This window comes from Zalophus californianus, chromosome 15, assembly GCF_009762305.2.
Source record: "Zalophus californianus isolate mZalCal1 chromosome 15, mZalCal1.pri.v2, whole genome shotgun sequence".
Classification (NCBI taxonomy): Eukaryota; Metazoa; Chordata; class Mammalia; order Carnivora; family Otariidae; genus Zalophus; species Zalophus californianus.
Genome location: NC_045609.1, coordinates 20,097,751 through 20,120,225, shown reverse-complemented (window position 1 = coordinate 20,120,225; position 22,475 = coordinate 20,097,751). Strand labels below are relative to the sequence as shown.

The following is a 22,475-nucleotide window of genomic DNA, read 5'->3' as shown; positions in this document are numbered from 1 at the left end:
ACTGGCAGCAAAAGAAGGTATTAAGCTTTTGGATTCCACACATCAACTCATTAATCCAGGCATCAATCACAGATGTTCCTCCAATCACACATGCTCTCACAAAACATTCGGAACACCTACTCTGCACAAGGCACTGCTTTAAGGGCTGGTGACTGTTTCACAAAGTCTTATTTTCAGTGATTCATAAATTGAGAATTAAAGGTTATGCTTATTTTAACTAATGATTGTCCAACTAATCTCCCTATACATTAATAGTTTGATAGCTGATTAAGAAGCTGTTAAATGATACCATTCAGATGTGCTGCTAAATAAATATAAATCCAGTTTCTTTCTTTTTTTTTTAAGATTTTATTTATTTGACAGAGAGAGACACAGCGAGAGCAGAAACACAAGCAAGAGAAGTGGGGAAGGGAGAAGCAGGCTTCCTGCCCAGCAGGGAGCCCGATGCGGGGCTCCATCCCAGGACCCTGGGATCATGACCTGAGCCCAAGGCAGATGCTTAACGACTGAGCTGCCCAGGCGCCCCTAAATCCAGTTTCTAAGGAGTATATTTTCAGTACAAAAAAGGATCTACTTTTTAATAAAACTTTGCTATGAATCCTCTTGTAATTCTAAAGTATGAAAACCACTTTTACCATCTTCCTGGTTAGACTTTGTACACTTAATGCATTCAGCTTCTTCAAGGAGAAGTAAATGCATAAAATATAGCCGAAATTTTAATCGTGTTTATAATATTGTTACTATCCCATGGAAAATTCCATTTTCTCTCAGTAAAATTCAATGGAGTTTTATAATGAAAAGAATACGAAATTCTATCATCTTTTAACGGCCAACATTAACGTTAGTGAGATACAGTTGTAAAGCTCTGTAAGATTAGCATTTACGCGTGCTTTTTTAATCAATTGTTTACAATTCTCAGTTAACTTCTTCACATTTCCTCCATCTCCCACCCACATACATACATACTCTTTTCCTCCTAGACTCAACTCTGCCAAATTCTAGGAAGAAAAAGTTTCATTTTACATAACAACAGCCTGAAGATCTGATTTTCCCTGGGGTAAACTTGTTCCTTTGTACACAGATGAAAAGATATTTACCATCAATTGAGTTATTCAACCTGAAAAGGCAACTGTAGAACATTCCTTGATAATGTATATTCCTAAAATGATGATGACAAAAAAAAAAAAAAAAAAAGGCAGGAGGGAGGCCAATTCCAATTGTTCCAAAGAAAAAACAATCAGTTTCTTTTCAGTGTATAGACACAGGATGGATGGGGGCTGCAAATGTGCATATGACATGTTATAAAACATTATCTGCTAAATCAAAAAGATTTAACTATTTAAGGGCTCAGCATACGCATGTGTTGTCTGAGCACACAACGTCAGGTCCAGGGTTCTAATCTAGAAATTCTTTTTTTTTTTTTTTTAAGATTTTATTTATTTATTTGAGAGAGAGAGAATGAGAGACAGAGAGCATGAGAGGGAGGAGAGTCAGAGGGAGAAGCAGACTCCCTGCTGAGCAGGGAGCCCGATGTGGGACTCGATCCCGGGACTCCAGGATCATGACCTGAGCCGAAGGCAGTCGCTTAACCAACTGAGCCACCCAGGCGCACTGTGAAAAGGATGAATGAAGTGCAGATGCAAATTCCAGTCAGGGAACCTGACGTTATGTGACCATATAGAGTTCTCTGAGCCTCTGTTTCTGCAGCTGAGATGAGATGCTCACCCCACAGAACTGTTTTTTGTGAGAGCGAGATAAATTATAATACTCACATAATCCAATACCTGATTTGGTAGGTTTTCAATCAGTGATAGTGGTTCTTGCTATTTTTACTTTATTATTAATATTATTGAAAAGATTAAAATATTAAACCCATTAATATAGTCTTATCTGGGTGAAAATAGACATGCTTGTCATCTGATCTCATTTTACTTCTAATTCTTCCCATTTAAATGGCTGCAAAGACTGAATTTTCAAAGGAAGAGAAGAGTTGTTCAAACTAGTAAATTTTCAGTCTAATGAAAATTGTATTACCCAAGAAGCAGATCCTAATCCTTTGTGGATATGAGAAAACAGTACAAATTTTTTAAATAATTAAATTTTATAAATTTAAAGTAAATTTTATAAGTAGAAACAAGACTAACGAAGTTGGTCTTGGCATCCCCATTTATAAAGGGCATTTTTTAATGCATTGAGTGTATAACCATTCCCCACAACATTAAGAAACATCAATAAAAACGATAATAAAGCAAGTGTTCAGTAACTTTCAGTATACCATTTTTTTTGCTAACTTTTCCCTAAAAGCATATTTCTGGGAAACCAAGAGCCTCTAGGGAATGTCTCCTCAGATGGCGCCACATTTACAGCATCAAGACCAGCCATCCGGGCTAGCAAACCTGAGGCAGCCAGGAAAGCACCTTGGATTAGACGGGGACCCACAGGTCCATAATCTGAAAGATTCAAGAATCAGGTGGATTTGTAAAGGCAAAACAAGCAAACATACAAAAACACATGTTACTTAATTCCAAAAGTAGCCCTCTTCTGCCTTCTTATATGATATGCTCCTACCAGTGGTAAAATACATTTCCACCTCGCTCCTCTTAAAGACTGGCTGATGACAGAGAAAATAACTTCACAAGCTAGGACCTAGAATAGAGGAGCCATACTTCAAAGAAGCCCAAATGGGGACCTGAAACAAAACGAAGGTAGAGAGATAATCTGATGTTCTTAAATGTTTGCTGAATTACACTTGGACAGAGCCTGGAGTCGGGGGACTTCAGTAGGGTGGAGGCTGCCAGAAAGAGGGAAGTCTCAGACAGAAAGAGCAGGCTAAGCAAAATCTCCTGCTGCCCCACACATTTAAGTTTACCACAAATGGGGCGCCCGGGCGGCTCAGTCGGTTAAGTGACTGCCTTCAGCTCACGTCATGGTCCCAGGGTCCTAAGGATCAAGCCCCGCATCAAGCTCCCTGATCAATGGGGAGCCTGCTTCTCCCTCTCCCTCTGCTGCTCCTTCTGCTTCTGCTCTCTCACTCGCACACTCTCTCTCAAATAAATAAAATCTTTAAAAAAAAAACAAAAAACAGTCGGCCACAAATGCACATGTCCTGTATGGTTGGCATTTGCAAGAAGAAAATCCAAAAGAAAAGTCTGTGTCCTTGTCTTTAATACATAGTAACAGGCACAGGACAGAAAATTAAGCCACACTTTATTTATTTTTTTTAAGATTTTATTTTGAGAGAGAAAGAATGAGAAAGAGAGAGGAAGCTTGAGTGTGTGTGGATGGGGAGAGGAAGAGGGAAAGAGAGAATTTCAAGCAGACTCCACACTGAGCACAGAGCCCAACACAGGGCTCAATCTCACAACCCTGAGATCATGACCTGAGCTGAAATCAAGAGCTGGATGCCTAACTGACAGAGACACCCAGATGTCCCATCCCAGACTTTAAATAAGGTAGAAATGACTAGATGAAAGTCTCCCAAAACCCACCCCTACCAAATTGCTATTGAGGACTCCAATTTGCACTGCAAATGGGGAGGGGTTTGAGCAAACTGTACTTGTATTTCAAAGGGAGCTAGGTATGTCAGCTTACCCCTGCATCAGACAGGTATCTGAGTTCAAATGAGATGCTAGGCAGTAAAGGAAGAGACATAGTCAGGTCTGGCAACAAGATCCTCAGAGACTCTGATCTGCCCTCATCTCTTGAACTTCTTTCTCAATGAGGGAGGCTGGATCCCATGATGAGCAATTGGAGGTACAAGAAGAATCAAAAACTTGAATGCACCCTGTCTGCCTCATCAGGATAGAGGCAGCCATGGCTAAGGACAGACATTTTCTGGGGACTGCCAGTTTGAGAAAGCCAACCCCTACACGTCTTAGAAACTACCAACAGACTCTGCCTCTTCAAGCAACCAATTCAGAGGATGAACATAAATGGCAACTCAGGCAGAGTCAAAGGCCAGGAATAGAAGGAAAGGCTGATGGGGTGGAGAACATTCCCTGTGTTTTTTTTTTTTTTAAATTTTTTATTGTTATGTTAATCACCATATATTACATCATTAGTTTTTGGTGCAGTGTTCCATGATTCATTGTTTGTTCATAACACCCAGTGCTCCATGCAGAACGTGCCCTCCTCAATACCCATCACCAGGCTAACCCATCCCCCTACCCCCCTCCCCTCTAGAATCCTCAGTTTGTTTTTCAGAGTCCATCATCTCTTACGGTTCATCTCCCCCTCTGACATACTCCCCTTCTCTTCCTCTCCTGTTATCTTCTTCTTTTTCTTTTTTCTTAAAATATGTTGCGTTATTTGTTCCCTGTGTTTTGAAAATGAAAGGAGACCTACATGTTCACTGGGATGCTGTAAGGGAAGCAGCCAGAGAGATGCCAGAGCAATTCTAACTAGTACTTAAGTATTTGTGTATTTGCAAAATTACACACACACACATACACACACTCTTGTTCTTTATCCAATCATTGAATTTCTATATGAAATATAACTTTTTTCCCCTTGTAAGGAGTCATGAGATTATATAATGACTTCAGATTATGTAACTAGGAAGTTATGAAGTTCCTAGATTATGTAACATTTAAGAACCATGGATGCATTTATTTTCTTTCGACCTATGATGTAATTCTCACTGGAAAACATGCATAAGTTATGAGGTGTTTGCACATGTAACATTTTAAAACTGGCTAGCAAAAGCATTAGCTCGCTGTTACATAAGTCATTCTTCTATACATGAAAGTCAATTACTAAAGGAATATTAGCTTGGCTAATCGCTTTAAAATCACATAGAATTTAGTAAACTAGAGTCATATTGACACTGTTTCCATCTTACTTGGTTTTAATTCATTGGCAAGTTTCTTATTGCTTGTTTAAAGAATCCAATTTAATTTTGCTAAGCCATCCTAAAGGTGCTGAGAATTACTAAATTGTAAAACTCGTTATACATTAGTAACCCACAAACCCAGCCATGAAATGGACCTCATTATAATCCTGACTATTCCACTTTGAAGACTTCTTCCTGACAGCTACTTCTGTGGCTACAACGTTCTACCAGTGCAACTCTTGAATACCCTCAACCCTACAAGTTCTCTAGGTTACTAAGATTCCCAGTTCCCTACCTCTCTCCAGCTTCCCTGCTGGCTTCAAATTTCCCTGCACCATCACACCCCAAGGTCATCCATTTTGCCCTCTCATCAAACACCCTAAAATTCCCCCCTCACTGGCTTTCTGCCCTACCCATATTACCATCTTCCACCACAGGTCCCCCTGTGTTTTCCACTACTGAGCAGTAAAAGAACTGGAAAAAAAGCATATAACTGTCCTAAGAAGTCTGACTGCAAAGTTGTATTATGCAGCCTTAGCTGGATACTAATTTGGTTTGGCAAGTTTTTTTATTCATATCTATTGCATTTTCCATAAGAAGCTGTCCTGAACCTTCCTTAGGTTCTTCAAGTCTCCAAGTCACCCCCTTACCAAAAAGACTAATAAAAATAAAGTTACACTCAATTTTCTCCCCTTTACCTTAAATCTGTCATAATCATTACTCTTTTCTCTTCCTTCTCACCAAATTCATGAATATACATTCAAACCAGTTTAATAAATATTTTATCGAGAACATACAATATAAGCCAAGAATTCTACTGAACATGTACCTGGCAGAATCAGTGACCCCAGTCTTTAAATCCATGACCGTATCTGGCAGAGTCTAATGGGAACTATAGAAACCAGAAATTGAAACAGGCTATTTTGTTAAAATGAGCCCAGTGTCAGTGGAAGGACTCACAAAGTGAGGTCAACAGTACAAGGCTAATTAACCAAGCCCCAACACCTACTGAAGCCTGGACCTACCCCTGCTAGAGGTAGCTCCATCCTCAGCTCTGCCCTATTTTCTCTAGTGTCAATCTGATTTCTATATTTTCTCAGCCTAATTCACTCAAGTAACTATTATTGTTACAGAAAAGAAAAAGAAAAATGAAACAGTAAACTCATTTCACGATTGTGTCAAGCTACCACTCCATCTATTAATATTTTCTTTCACAGAAAGGCACCCCTAAATATTAGTTGCTGCCTGTTCCTTTCTAGATTCTGCTGCTTCTCTCAAAGGCCACTAACGTGACCATGATTTAAACTTGTTTCAATAGAATTAAGAGTCTCTAACAGATTTTAGGAGGAAAAAAAAACCAATAAATGCTATTCCTTCCCTTCTAGAATAAAGTTTCACACAGAACACGAGACTCGGGAAAGCCAAGGATTCATTTCTCAGAGAACAGAATGGACAGGACCACCCCTGTGTGGGCATCTTTTTTGGTCAGGGATCAGTTCCAAACTCTGAAGCACGCAGGTATGATTATTCATGGAAACCAGATGGGTACACGGCTTCCTTTAGTTATAAGCAATTTCCATGCCATTTATCTATAAAACTCCATCAAGTGCTGACTTCCAAAATATTTAGATGCTAATGTGATCATGAGGAAAAATAGGAAAAGAATGAAATTCTAATGCTTATTACTGTCAAGTAAATATTTCAGAATCCCCACAGAGCACACATAACAACTATATTGTTAGTAACGGAAATATTTTTCCTAACTTGGCTCAAATCACTAACCATGAGCTTCAGGAGAGTACAACAAGTGGACAGAAATGATCCCATGGCTAGGTCCTTTCTCCTGTGATCAATAATCAATGCTCCCTAACCAGGCAGGAATCAGAGTGTAGCTGCCAAGGGCCTGGGATCCCTAAACCACCTGGATCATACCCAGAGGAGGGAGCTCAGGGCTCCTGCCCTGCTCGCCCACTGACATTCTTTTCCCAAACCTGCCAAAATCATGTGGCTTCTCAGACTTTTCTTTCTTGCTTCTCCCCTTGGTATATATTTTTCTTTTTGTTGACAACAATCTGATGTGCCTGGAAACTGCTTCAAGTACCTATGCTCCACTTGGGATCATTTTAATACTTTTGCAGATGGTCTGGAGCATTATTTTTTCCTCAAAATGAGCCGTGAACGCTTAAATCATTTTTGCCATACTTCTGCACTGGCATATAAAACACACTTGGGATGAGTCAGCTTTTCACTAAACAACAGTGTCATTAATTAACAATGGAAAGTATGCCAACTCCATTTGTTACAGCATAATGATTATCCCAATCATTCAGGATACCTATATTAGTTTGGGTTTCCCTGCAAAAGACACTGAGACAAGGACTTGGGTTAGTGTGTGTTACCTGAGATAGTTTATTCAGGAGGTGATCCCAGGGAGCACCAGAGAGTAAGGAAAATATTACTGAAGAGAGAGGAAAGCCAGTGAAAGGAGTGGGACAGAGCAGTCACTGCTGGGACTCAATCCCCCTGGGATATTCTAAGGAGACATGAATAACGTACCTCAGACCTGTCCCACAGACAGAAGGGGGAAATGGACATTTGTTTTCTGATTCCCGTCCTTCACTGGCTGAAGGCTGCCCCTGGGAGAGTTCACTTGCTGGCACCAGCACCAGCACTTCCAGGCTGCTCTGAACCAGAAGAGTAAGCTCCCTCAGTGCTGAACAAAGTGCTCTGGAGGAGGAGCTCAGGCACCCAGCACCTAACATGGGAAGCTGTCCGTGTGAATGCAAAATGCCCACCACAGGGAAACTCAGGGCTGGGCTAAAAGCACACCAACAGCATCTGCTGCAGCAACCAACTCCTTGCTTTTGTCAAACCACCATGTTCTGCTGATTCACCTTTTAAGAAGTCTCCTTGATCCCAGTGTCATCAAATATGATCAACTATACTCATCTTCCAGTCTTTATCCCATTCCTACAATAGCTATCAGTCATCTCCTGTGACCACCCCTACCCCAGCCTCCCCACTGTCCACACATGGATGAGTTCTCATGAGGTCATGGTCCTCATGGACCTGCCCCACTGGTCCAACCTTACTAGTCACCAACTCTTCCATCTCTCCCTTTCATCAAGCAGCCTATTCCCTTCCTCCAGCAAACAATGATCCCTCTCAGCTTTGAGACTTTCCTATACAGAATGCCCCACCCCTACCCATCTTTTTGTGATCCACACTAGGAACTACCAAATCCTAAAGAGTTTCTTTGGCTGTGGATTGCACTTTCCTCCTCCTCCTCAACTATTCTAGTCCTGATGGCAAACAATGCCATTAAAAAAAAAATGTTTAAAGGGAGTGGAGCAGGAAGCCCTGGCCAAACTCTTAAGTATCCAAGGGGCAGAGACTGAGGTTCATGCTTCTTTCTTAAATTCCTCCAACACTCACCAGAGTGCCCACTAGCCAAATACTACCAGGAACACATGTGTAGTAAATAAAGCAAGCTTTCTTTAGCCGTAGCAAGAGGAAGAGTTCACTAAAGGAAATTACAAGACACTTATTATAGAACTCAGATTTGTTCTGAGTGATTCCACAGAGGGCCTAGGAAAGTAGAAGCCAGATTTGGAGTGGAAGCTGTTGGGAAGTGGGGGCAATTCATTATCCTGGCAAATTTAATCTAGAAGGCAGAGGACTAATGCTGAGTTGAAGTCATCGTTGATAAAGCAGCAACGATCACTCATGTCAGTCACAAGAGAAGGGTGTTTAATTACTTCTGTGGTTACACAGTGTCCTTGTCTCTGTCTTGCTTCATACACACTCAAGGAGTAGCCTTGTGTGATTATTTACATTCTGTGAGAGGTATTTATGTATTGGGAATACTGTGGCCTAGCTGCCAGAGCCATTTTTCACTTTCTCAAAAAGTTATTCAAAAGATACCAGAAAGACTTAAATCATTGTTGAATTAATTTCAAATTTATTCTAAACTTAAATGATAATGTAAATTCTAACTTAAAATGTGTAACTCCACCTTCTTGGCAGGCACCATGCACACAGAGGGGAGTAAGACATCTTGGCCTTGGACACGGGTCCATGAGCTCACAATCCAGAAGGAAAGGCAAATGTCTAGGCTGACACAACACAAGCACAAAAAGTGCCAAAACCTAAGTATGGATAAGGTAGGGAGTTAGTGCACGGAACAGAGTATTAAACTCCATCTGGAGGGTGGGTGAAGTTTTCCAGGAAGGCATGTCATCTGCAATGGATGTAGAAGAATGACTAGGAGTTGATCACCTAGAAAAAGAAGGGTGGAGGATGCCCTTCTGCAGCAGACATACCATATATAAAGGTGTGAGACAGCATAGGGCTTGGGAAACAGAACATAACTCAATGTTGGTGAAACAAACTACTCAAAACTAAAAAGTATTTTGCAATGGAATTTAATGAATTTTCAAACTTAGACTATGTAGATATTACATTTTTCAGGTGTGGAAAGAGAGAATGTTATAAAACCTATGATGTAAAAATGTATTAGGCACTGACCTAAGGAGAAAACCCAAGAGGATTAGATTAGAATACATGCATTTGATGGTGAAAGCAAAGGAAATAGAGACATACTGCTGGATTTCAAATATGTTTCTCTTTGGTGGCTGAAAGTCCTCTTTCCTTTCTTCTCCCTCACTTTCCTAAATTCACATGTACCTCCAAGCTAAGTGAAATAAATCAGGACTCCCTGGTGCTGTGTCAGATTTGAGAAAGAGCTTGGATCACACAAAGAAAGGAAAAGTGTACTTCTGAAATACAGCAATGCAAAATGGTTTTTGTTCTCTTAAGTAAGCTGGGGGTTGAAAAGGAAGTAAATTATTCCAAAACATAAATACTCTTATTTAAGGATCCCACTCTGGAAATTTCGGAGACAGTGTAGAAACAGAATACAAGTCGATCCAAAATAATGTATTTAAGTATCCTTCCCCTGACTATGAGAGATTGGAAAAATTTTCAGAAACTTTTCCTACTAATATACAAAAAGAAAAGCCCAAATCATGGAAATAAAGCCAAACAACTTACAACATTATATGAGTCACTGAAGTTTTAAATATTTCTCATCCCTTGCCAATGAACATACACACATACATACACATATATATGTCTATGTGCATATAAAATTTCTATACTGTTAATGTTGAAGATCTAATATTTAAATAGTTTACTTTGTAAATCCAGTGCCCTAAAATTTAATGCACACTTTTCTACAGTCCTTCAAAAATCAATACATTACCACTATTTAAGGTCAATTCATTTCTTTCTAGTTTGAAATTGAAATGATCCACAAATTACTTATAAATAAATGTTAATGGTAAGAAATGAGGGGTTTGGATACTACAATTAGAAGCATTAGTAATCTTAAACTTCAGAGTAGAAAAAAACAATTTATTTCATTAGAAAAAAAGATGAACAACTAACTAGAAAAGGGAAAGGATACGAATAAATCAACAAAAGGTCAATAAAAATAGTCCACAGAGTAACACAAATAAGTGTTCCATGAACAGATGAAAAATGCTGAGCTTTCCTATTAATTAAGGGAGTGCATGAGACGCCATATTTTACACTATTTAGGATGGCCGAGGATGGGAAAGCACAATGTTGACAAAGATGGGAGGAAGAGTCTTCCTTTTCCAGAATCCAGTCCCTGCCTGGTAGGAGTTCAACAGTCATTTAAGAAGACAAAGTGGCAACCGTAAAAAATATTAAAGTTGCTCATTACCTGTGGCTTAAGAATTCTTGCAACAGAAAAGCTTAAACAAGTAGACAAATACATTTAACATTCACTGTAGAAAAAAAAAAAAACACAATCCGGTGTCCATCAAAACAGATCTGTCAAAATATATTATTGATGTATCTTTACCCACACATACACAATGGCATTTCTTACATTACTTATGTGCTTTATTTGGAAGGTGTTCTCTTATTACTTTTTAAGAGGAAAAATCCAATTGCAGAAATGTATATGTGTATAAAATGAACCCATTTTCATAAAGTAATAATAAGTCACTAATGGCATAGACCAAAACCATACATATGCTGTGTTCTCATTTTATTTTAATTTCAGGCAGGACTTATTTTGCTTCAAGAGTAATTTCTGGGGACGCCTGGATGGCTCAGTTGGTTAAGTGTCTGCCTTCGGCTTGGGTCATGATCCTGGGGTCCTGGGATCGAGCCCTGCTGTCGCTGTTGCTGTCGGGCCCCCTGCTTCTCCCTCTGCCTCGGTCCCTCCCCCGCTCATGGTCTCCATCTCTCTCAAATAAATAAAAATCTTTAAAAATAAAAAAAGAGTAATTTCTGGCAACAAGATATAAAGAGAATGTAACTCCTCATTCCTGAAATCTCTCTAATATCTTTTGATAAAAATGTCTGTTACTACATTTGTATAAAATAGGTTTGTATAAAAATGTTATATAATAAACCTCAAACCACGCGTTAATGGCACAAAAAGGCCATCTGAAGAAATGAAGATGCCATTATGATTTAAGTTATTTTCTTTAGTCAGTGAAAAATGCCTGAGCATGGTTAGCTCTGTTTCCAACTGCACCACCATGGTGTTCAAATATGGACACAAACCTCAGAAACTGTCACAGTTATCACAACTACACATTCCAGGAAAGAGGAATGAAAGACACAGGCAGCAGGAACTGGAGGGTAGCTGGTCCATCTCCCAGCACTGGACCCACAAGGCACAACTGGGGACCTTGCCTGAAACACTCATGGAAAATAAACAAGCAGTTATAGAGGTACAAACTATATAATTAAAAACTGATGGCCGAGTGGCTTTTAAAATGTGTAGACCTGCCATCATACCATGTTTTATCTTTCACTGGAATTCTGTCCATTCACCTATATTACATATGTACATTCCTCCTTCAGGAGTCACTATCCTATCTCTAATGCTGTGAAAGGGAGCCAGTTACACATACGCTGAGCTTCATGAAATGTCCCAACAAGAATCCAGTGCTATGCACACAGCAGTCTCTTGTGATCACGCCTGCTCTTCCAGCTCGGTGTTTCTCAGCCTCACACACTGACATTTTGCTCCAGACGACTCTTGTTGTGAGAGCTGTCTGGTGCATTGTAGGATGTTTAGTATCATCCCTGGCTCTACCTAACAGATGCCAATAGCACCACCTTCCAGTTGTGACACCAGAAATATCGCTAGATCTTGCTAAATGTATGCTGGGGGATAAAATTATGCTAGGTTGGGGCACCTGGGTGGCTCAGTTGGTTAAGCGTCCAACTCTTGATTTCAGCTCAGGTCATGATCCTCAGGGTTGTGAGATTATGCCCCACGCAGGCTCTGCACTCAGCAGGGTCAGCTTGAGATTCTCTGTCTTCCTCTCCCTTTGTCCCTCCCCCATGCTCTCTGTTTCACATAAATAAATAAATCTTAAAAAAAAAAAATGCTGGGGCTCCTGGGTGGCTCACTCAGCTAAGTGTCTGCCTTTGGCTCAGGTCATGATCCCAGGGTCCTGGGATGGCTCCCTGCTCAGTGGGGAGTCTGCTTCTCCCTCTCCCTCTGCCCCTCTCCTCTGCTCGTGCTCTCTCTCAAATAAATAAATAAAATCTTTTTAAAAAATTATGCTAGGTTGATAACCACTCCAGATAAAAGTATATAAATTCCAGCAAAACCATTAATGGGTTTCCAAAAGAGGAGAAGAGGGAAGAAATATACTGCAAAAAGCACAAAAAAAAATGATTAAAATAAATCTAGGTTGAAAGTTTTAAAAAGATGCATTAAAAAGCAGCTTACTGGATGCATTATTCAATAAGCTTCTAAATGTGGATAAGGAGTTAGGATTGCCTTTCTTCTTAAAGATAATTAAGAAACATATTCTGAGTTTTCTTAAGTGAATGTGCTGATGAATATCCATTCCTTTGGTGACCAAACACTTCTCATTTAGCACCTACGTGCATGCTTATGGACTGGAGGAAAATACCTTGTTTTTTTTTTAAGATTTATTTATTTATTTTGGGGGGGAAGGGGCAGAGAGAGAGGGCCAACACAGGGCTCAACTCAGAACCCAGAGACTACGACCTGAGATGAAACCAAGAGTGAGATGCTTAACCGCTTAATCGACTACGCCACCCAGGCACCCCCAATACCTTGATCTTTGAAATCAAAGTTTATTATTCTAATTCCATCACTTCGAACTCTATGACCTTGAAGAAGCTGTATCATCTCTCCACATCACTAATGTGTATAAAGTATATAATAGTCTTTCATGTGGGTTAGTACGAAGATTAAGAGATAACACAGGTAACACACCTACCACAATCCTATTACAAGGTAGGTAAATAAGAAGTATTTGCATCCTTCCTCCTCACAGGATTTAACAAAGGAAGGAACTACCAGTGGGAGGAAGCCTGGGATGGCACTTTCTTCACTAAAGGAGAGGGACTTAAAGGCATCTGTTCAGGAAACTAGCAGAAAAAGGGCGCTCTCCCAAATAAAAGGCGGTAGTCACAGAGGCAGGCGAGCAACGGAAAATCAATCTTGGCTCCAGTCTCCTTTTGGGGAATAACAGAGTTATTCACTGTTGATTCACTGTTGAACCATCTTTCTTTCATTCTTAATTTCACAAAACTTTTTATTGGTTCTTCAGAGATTTTATGGTCCTTTTAGACTTACACATTAAGGAGTTACTAGGGATCATATAACATCATCTTTTCATGTAATACACTTTACAATGTTGATTAAAGGGTTGTGCCCAGGATCTAGGTCTATGTTTTGTAAAATATACTTTAATTTTTAGAGCAGTTTCGGGTTCAGAGCAGAACTCAGTGGAAAGTACAGAGAGTTTCCATATATGCTCCTCCCCACACACGGGTACCACCTTCCCCACCATCAACATCACATCAACATCAAAATCATTCTAAGGGTTTTAACAAATATATAATGACATATATGTACCATTTTAGACCACACAGAATAATTTCACTGTCCTAAAAAATCCTCTGTGCTCTGCCTATTCATCCTTCCTTTCCCCCAAATCCCTAATGATCACTAACTACTAATCTTTACTGTCTCCATAGTTTTGCCTTTTCCAGGATGCCATATAGTTGGAATCATACAGTATGAGCATTGGTATCTTTCACTTAGTAATATGCATTTAAGGTTTCTCCATGTCTTTTCGTGGCTTGATAGTTCATCTTTTTAGTGCTGAGTAATATTCTTTTGTCTGGATGAACCACAGTTTATTTATCCATTCACCTACTGAAGGACATCATGGTTGATTTCAAGTTTGGTGATTATGAATAAAGTTGCTATAAATATCTGTGTGTACATTTTTGTGTGAACTTAAGTTTTCAACTCATTTAGGGAAATATCAAAGAGTGCAACTGCTGAATTGTATAATAAGAATATGTTTAGTTTTATAAGAAACTGCCAAACTGTCTTCTAAAGTGGCTGTACCATTTTGCATTTCTACCAGCCATGAATGAGGGTTCCTGGTGCTCCACATCCTCACCAGCATGTGGTGTTGTCAGTGTTTTGGATTTAGGCCATTCTGATAATATGCATAGTAGTATCACATTGTTTTAATTTGCAATTCCCTAACAACATATGATGTTGAGTATCTTTTCATATGTTTATTTGCCATCTGTACATCTTCTTTGGTATCGTGTCTGTTCAGGTCTTTTGGCCATTTTTTGATTGGGTTTTTTCATTTCCTTATTGTTGAGTTTCAAGAATTCTTTGTATATTCTGGGTAACAGGCCTTTACCAGATCTGGCCTGTGCAAATATTCTCTCCCTATCTCTGGCATGTCTTCTCACTCTCTTGATGCTTTCACTTTTTCCATTTATTTTCTCACCACTCCATTCCACTCTAAATTTGTTTCCTAATTAAGTTCATTGAAAATCTTTCTTTAAAAAAAAAAACAACTGGCAGATATGTTTACTTATTTCAGGCTTAGAGGACAACTGAAAAACTAAAACCATCTTCTTCTGTGGCCCTGACAGAGGAGAGAGAGGAGAGACTGGAAGGAGCAGCTAGTCTGCAGCAATTATTAGATGAACAAGTAAGCCAACCCCTGGGGGCTTCAGAAGGGAAGACAGGGGAGCCAAATGGAGATCAAGAAATGAACGCAAGCTCAGATCCTTAGTTCTGCTAGTGTATCACATATCATAAATCACCTCACCTATAAGACTGTGTGTATGCATGTGTGTCTTTGTGTGTGAGTACACATGGTATTCAGAAAGGGTCTCAAATTTGTATATTTGGCATTATCTACAAATGTAGTCATTCATGTAGAAAGAGATGTAATGACCAATTATACATTTAAAATACATGCTAATTTTATAAGCTTTTTATTAACTATACTGGGAACTTTAGGAACGAGAAATACCACAGATCTCCATCCTCCTCTGAGAGGTCCTGCTTAGACCATGTTCTGTCTAACTAGAGTAACTATTAGTACACTGCATATAAGTTATCAAGTTCTTTGGCTGAATTCCTACTCTTGGCTCCAAATTAGCATTCATCAACTGATGATCAGTCACATTAACAATATATACAAATATGTTAAATACAAAATCTTTCTCCCCAGCAGAAAGACAATGGCTCCTGAGCAGGTCACAGAAACTGCTTTCAAAGACTGAAAAGCAGAAAAGCAAGCAAAATTTACAACACATTCTGAGATTATTTTCCTTTTAAATCTATCTTAGAAGTTGTTTAGTTTAATGACAAATCAAAAGGTCTCTTCATAAGGGACCAACACATGAAGATATGAGATACAGTTAAAATTCAGAAGCAGGCATTTTTTAAATATGTATACAGTTATATATGGTTTCATGTTTTTCTTAAGTCTTAAATCTAACTCCCCCTGAAAAAGGAGGTGTTATCTACAAGAGTAAGGATATGCTAAATTTAGCCTACTTTCAAATCACTGTAATTCCCAAGGACTGAGGCATTATGAAACTGATGATTATCAGTAGTGACTGTAATCAGCTGTACTATGGCCACTGAAGGGACGCTACATCTGAAAACACCCTGGAATAAGGAAAGGTGTTCATAAAGGTACTATCTCACCCAGGTGGGTTTGGGACTCTGAAAATAAACCTGAGTTTGTTTGGGGTCTGCTACTTACTAAATGTAAAACCCTGGGCAAGTTATTCTACTTCAGGTGGCTTAGTTTGTTTACCCGTAAACTGAAAATATCACCACAAAATTCATAGGTTGCTCTGATCATTAAATAAGATTATGTATGTAAAATATTCCGCATAGTATGTGGCCCCAGCTCGGTCTCAACAAACGTGGTATTCAGTATTATTGGTGATCTGTCAATTATGTAACCAAACACTAATTAAAACAGCCACAACAACTCTGGCTGGAAGGGGCTGCATCTTGTGAAGTTTTGTTTACAAGCTTATGAGGGAAGGCAGAGAGCTTCACTCATTCAGGCGTCCCATGAATGACAGAGATGAGGTCATTTCCCTTATGCTTCCTTCCACTACTCAGAACCATTGAAAGGAGCTTTAGCCACACTGGTGTGTCACAAATCATGTCTTACATTCAGTCACTTAAAAGGTCTCCAGGAAAGACATCATTAGTCAGGTATTTTTCATAATAGTAAATGCCACTCCTGTGTGAAGGACATGATTTTAAATCTTTCTACTATACAACACACCTTAGTGGTTTACATCTCCATCCGTATCAGTGGTTTCACTATAACCACGATTGAGTTGAGCTGAGGTATCGGGAAATCTGCAAATATTTACTGAGTACCAACTACGTATACTGGTTACAGTGCTAAGGATACAGTGATGAACCAAATACATATACTTTTTACCCTTTGGGGAACTGATCCCCTGGAACCCTGCTCTCCAACCTGTCTTTGTCACTCATTTTACAACATGATCGAGTAATATTTATATGTTTATATATACATGTAAATAGTGACATAGGACATAAAACAATACTCTTACACTCTAATGTTTTCTATTCTAATCTAGTTGTATTTTTTTACATACTGGTTATGACCACTGACACCAGTAGGTCACAACTCACTGCCGGAAACGCTGTAACACAGCTCACCATGCCACGCTCTTCTCTGCCCTCTGCCCTCTGAACAATACTATGTTAAAGGCCTCAACCAGTTCAACGTGAATACCCAAAAAAAGTGTAAGTACACTTCACAAAACATTTTCCTCCGGAAAAAATAAAGTGAACAGTCTACAGGTTTTCTCACACTAAGATTTCCTATTAGATATCACTTGTTCTGATGGAATGCAACCAAAAATAATAAAACCTCATCTTAATGATCTTTTTGTTTATTCCAGGAGGAAGAAAATGGCCAAACTTGGTGCCAAATCGCCTCCAAACCAGGATACATCAAGCAATTCAGCCACACCTTTCATTCCTGATTATCCTGGGGCATCCTGAATTGTCATAAAAGAAACAGTTGGAGAGAACAGTTTCTATCACTTAAATTCTGTAAGACAACTCCTTCCCAGAACAAAAGACAATAAAGCTTCATCAATGCTGACCATATTTATTTGGAATTTGGCATTAAAAACTTTAAACAATTTTCACCCACATTTACAACTCTGCCAGTTGAAGAAGAGACTGATGAGCAAATTAAGGGCAAAAAGAAGACTGTAAGAAAAATGTTTACCATATTTAGGAGAACAAACTCATCTAGGATCACACGCAGCATAATCATACCAGTGTGATAAATTCTCATTACAGATCACTTTAATCTATTTGCTAAGGCAGGTCTGGCAGGACTTCTATTTAGCAAAACAGTCAAACTTGTTCAAAATGCTATCTGTACTTTAACGAAGCTGCATTTACTTTAAAACAGGCTGTAATTCAGAATAGCATATTCAAAATTTTAATGAGTGCCTAAAGTTATTCTGTTAGTAAGGCTTTACAGCATTAAACATCTTAATCCTTAAGTACTATCTTCATGGACATAAACCTCTGATTCTTCTATTTAAGGCAGAATATTCTAGCATTCTGAATCTAAGAGTTGGAAAGAATTTTATTTTCTTCCACACAATATAAATGTGTGTTATACACAAGAAATACTAAATATTGCTTTATTTTTCTTAATCATGACCCCCCCAATTAGAATAACCCTAGAGTTGCCTACTTAATTGTCCATTATATTGAATCTTAAATTCTCAGTTCTTTCTGGCTCTAATGAGAACTCAACCTCCCAATAATTTCAAATACCTGTAAATTCTAAAAAATTCTACAGTCCCTGAGTTTTATATGACAAAACATGCTCTTTCCCAAAATGCCATGCTTACTAAATGGAAATGTTTCTATTACATTTTTTCACTGTGTTCTATATGGTTAAAGAGGAGTGGAAGGGGAGTAAAAGAGGAAGAGAGAGGGAAGAAAGGGGTAGAGAGAGGGACAATTACCAGGCGGCTTTTTACCCAAAATTATATTTCACACAGACACAGAACAACAGTTATCACTCTAAGCTTGCTCATGCTAACTGACTGCAAAGATGACAGAAACTTAAAATTAATGAATCCGTAAAAGTGCAGTTTTTAGAAACCAAGATGGACATTCTCCAGGAGAAGGGGCTACTGAAGGACTTGTGCCTGTTTTTCAATAGCAATCATCATCCACTGCCTCTGAACACATGGTCTCCTTGTAAATAAGTCATAATATTTCCACATCAGATGTTAAGATTTTTGTTTCCGAAACTCAGCTTAACCATAAAAGCCACCAGAGGAACTTGTTAAGTATACATTTCCCAGTCCCACTGCAGACCTACTGAACCAGAATCTCCAGAGAAGAATCTGATTTTTCTAAGTGATAGGAAATTCAGGTCGTTGGCTTTCTGCCTTTGTGCCGGGCAGCTCCCTACCAGCACTTCAACCAAAGCAGCCAAACAGCCACCCTGATAAAGGGTTGATGGCTTCAAAAATAAAGCATAGGACTAAACTCTGATAGGGTAAAGAAGGGGGCAGATGGGTAAGAGCAGCCATGAAAAATGTCTAGACTTATATATTCAACCAATAGGATCAAAAGTCTATAAAGTAAAACCCATGCAACACAACACATGGGTTGTGTTTGCAACACAAACCCATGCCTGTATTATACCACTAGCATCGTCTGGGGGTTATCTGTATATTCCAAATCTTCATAGCACCGTGGAATTTAGAATTTAATAACCATCCAAACATGGCACGAATCCCTAGACACATTTATATTCTTGGGTCTCTTGAATAATGCCAGTTTAGAATGAAGAAGGTTTAAAATAAAGACTAACAACTGTTTTCCATACAACAACTTAGAGGCAGATATCCACATCAAATGAAAGAATTACCTTCTGAAGGTCCTCCTGCCATTTTCATTTTATTTTTACTTAGTACAAATTATAATCAAACAAATTTCATCTCTGAATTTAACCATTTTAAAATTGACATAGGAATACACATATCAGGGATGTTAGCCAAGAACTGATTCAGCAGCTGTGTGTTTAAGTAATAAGAGCAACTCAAATAAATTCTGAATCGTAAATTCCTCTGAGGAAAATTTTTGATTTTTTTTCTCCCTTCCTTGAGCTCAGTCTCTCTCTTTTGGCACATTCTGCTCATCACACTATACTCTGTACACTCATAGCACTTCATAAATAATAGAATAATAAAATGATGTCTGTAGACATAGGCCTGGAGGGATCAATTCTTAGGCACAATTCCAAAGGTTAACCTTAACCATGGGGAAATTGTGCTAAATGCCCTCAAAATGTACTGCTGAAAAATTTTTATTTTCAAAGCAAAATGTATAATCAAAATGTGGAATGGGTCACTGTGAATGGGTTAAGTATGTCAATCACTGGAAACTAACCTAAAACATTAACCTCATCTATTTATCTCCATATTATCTAAAATCTCTAAAGCTGTAACCACATTTTTGAATAAAAAAATTAATCAATTCCCAGTTTCTCATGATAGTGGGGGAAAAAAAAACCTCGCATGGGTAGTGCAAGAGAATAAGCCATTCAAAATTATCTGGAATCCTTTTAATATTCATGTTTCCTTGGAGATTGATCAAATTACATTTTTATTAGGATAGTAATGAAGTTCATTTCATTCTTTAAGTAAAAATATGTGACAATAGAGAAAAAGAATCCAATTTATGTTCAAGTTCCAATTTATTCAAGTAGTAGGCCAGGGATTTTTAAATGGCCACAAACAACCAAATAGGATGATAACCCACTAATGAGTAATTTCTTCTTCAGCATGAGTATAAATCATCTCAACACACTGAAGATTAAGACTCTATCCCATAGCACTCGTCAAATGGAAGGCACGTACGAAGTTATGGAATCACACTTGGAAATTCACCATGTCTTCTTATGACTGTTTAGCACCCAGGCTTTCCTTTTCTTGCCACCACAATCAGAAACAAGAAAGTAACAAGAGCAGAGTTTCTGTAGGAACCCCAGTACACTGAAGTCCAGCTAGTCCTCACAACAACTGTAAAATAATTTACATTCCATGTGATGAGTAACTAATAAAATGAGATTAAAAGAAGGCAATCTGAACTAAAATAAGAAAAAGAGAAATCTTTCAACATTTAGTATCATTAGCAATAAAGTCATAGGGAGAAAGAAAAGCAAATATGAAACTAAACAGCAACAACAAAAAAGCTGGACCAAAACAGATAATGTTCAGCTTGCACAATCATTGTTTTTGAATTATTTGATAGTATCTCTCATCAGCTCCTAATGACTACACGTATCTTATAATGAAGTATACACAACAAAGTTTGTTGAGACTAAGGTTATACTTTGAAAAAATATCCAGAAATACTGGCAGGTCATTTGAAAATACTATGTAATCCGGGAAAAAACCTAACGGTGCCTGTACTTTCATTCGTGACCATCCATGCATTGGGTGGTGTGTTCTAGGATAAAGCAGAAGAAAGGCCACATGAGGGAAACACTCAGCCTAAAAGAAAAATGTACTGGGTTCACTACTGTCTGACAGATGAAGAGAATAAACGTGCAAGAAAGGGAACCTAAGGTTTCTAACACATTGGAGGGAGAAAAAAATAACTATTAAATTCGTGTGGTACAAAAACAAGAAGCCTAAAGTATAAACACTGGGAGCTTATGTGTTGAAAACATGTTGTTACACGCAGAGAGTCACCATGACTCATGGCTATCAAATGAAAGGACATCACTGAAATCATAATTTGCTTCGGTATCTTCCATAATATCATTTCCATTACAATAAAATACCTAATTTTTTTGGTTGTTGGATAAAAGGCATAATTTTTAATTATGATAAACCTCCCAAAATATTGCTATTTCACAAATATTTGGGGACATACATGATAAGAATAAAGGTTGATTTTCTCCCTGACAAACTTCCAGTAATTCCAGTCTCCATTATCAAACCCACCAATTTCTCCATCTCTCATGATTTACCTTTCTTGGATTTGGCTCCAATCTTCAGTTTTGATGGCCAAGCAATCTGCGTATTTGTTTCCTCCATGATCTGTAACAAAAATTAAGAGAGAAAAATATTGATTCAATTAAGAACTTGTATTTACAGATAAGATTCTTCTAAAAAATTATTTTCAAGTCTTTAGTCTCATGCTGATAAAATGACTTCATTTTAAAACAATGCAAAAAAAAAAACTTGCTGAAAACAGAGATTCATTTTTATAAGCCTTTAATCTATTAGAAATATTCAAGTATATTTTGTTACTCCCAGTGTCCCTCTCCGTTATGCTTCAGAGTTTTTAACATAGAGACAACAAGACCAAAAGTACACGAACAAGTAATTGACCCCACTTGACGCCAGAACTGTCAGAGATGCTTGTGCTGAATAAAATTCCCCAAGACCATTGCCAACAGATTGCGACACACCAAACATAATCCTTGTAATACAAAACTACGTGGATTAGGCCATACTAAATGAAGACTTTTTTTCTGGGAAAAAAATTAATAACTTGCTTTGGGCACATTTGTATTTCATTAAAACTGATGAAAAACCTCTAAACACATCATGTTGTAAGGCTGCATTCCTGTCATCCTTTGCCTGGTGCAAAATGGCATCTTTGCCGCAGTTCTTTTCGGCTTCCATGTGACTAACGCAGGCGAGGGTGACTAGGACCCAAAAGTGTGAAGGAGCAAGAAGGAGTGAGGGAAACCACCACCACCAAGCAAAACTGGTAGATGGTAAATAAGAAAGAGTAACCAAAAACTGTTCATCCTTTGTTCTTCTCTACTTTTATCACATGAGTAAGACTAGATTAAAGTTTACTTTGTACCATGAATACAGAATTCATCAAAGAAATTGACAGGACAAACAGCTAAACAATTAATAGGTAAATAGAACTAGTATACATTAACCACTTTAGAGTAGGATAATATATGCTTTTTATTTTTTTATGTTTTTATTTTTTTTTTTAAGATTTTATTTACTTATTTGTCAGAGGGAGAGAGAGAGCACAGGCAGGGGGGAGTGGCAGGCAGAGGGAGAAGCAGGCTCCCTGCTGACCAGGAAGCCTGATGTGGTGCTTGATCCCAGGACCCCGGGACCATGACCTGAGCCGAAGGCAGATGCTTCACCGTATAAGCCACCCAGGCGCCCCGATATGTGTTTTTTAATATGGATTTAGAGTTAACTAAAC

At 38.4% G+C, this 22,475-nt stretch overlaps 1 protein-coding gene across 3 annotated transcripts in view; it reads right to left on the bottom strand.

Moving 5' to 3' along the window:
- BICC1 (BicC family RNA binding protein 1) overlaps positions 1 to 22,475 on the bottom strand; it is a 306,344-nt gene that overhangs the window by 94,823 nt on the left and 189,046 nt on the right. For all 3 annotated transcript variants that reach the window (XM_027596826.2, XM_027596824.2, XM_027596825.2), the window contains exon 3: positions 21,265 to 21,334. In XM_027596826.2, the coding sequence (XP_027452627.1) occupies positions 21,265 to 21,334 (70 nt within the window). The remainder of the gene's footprint in view (positions 1 to 21,264; positions 21,335 to 22,475) is intronic.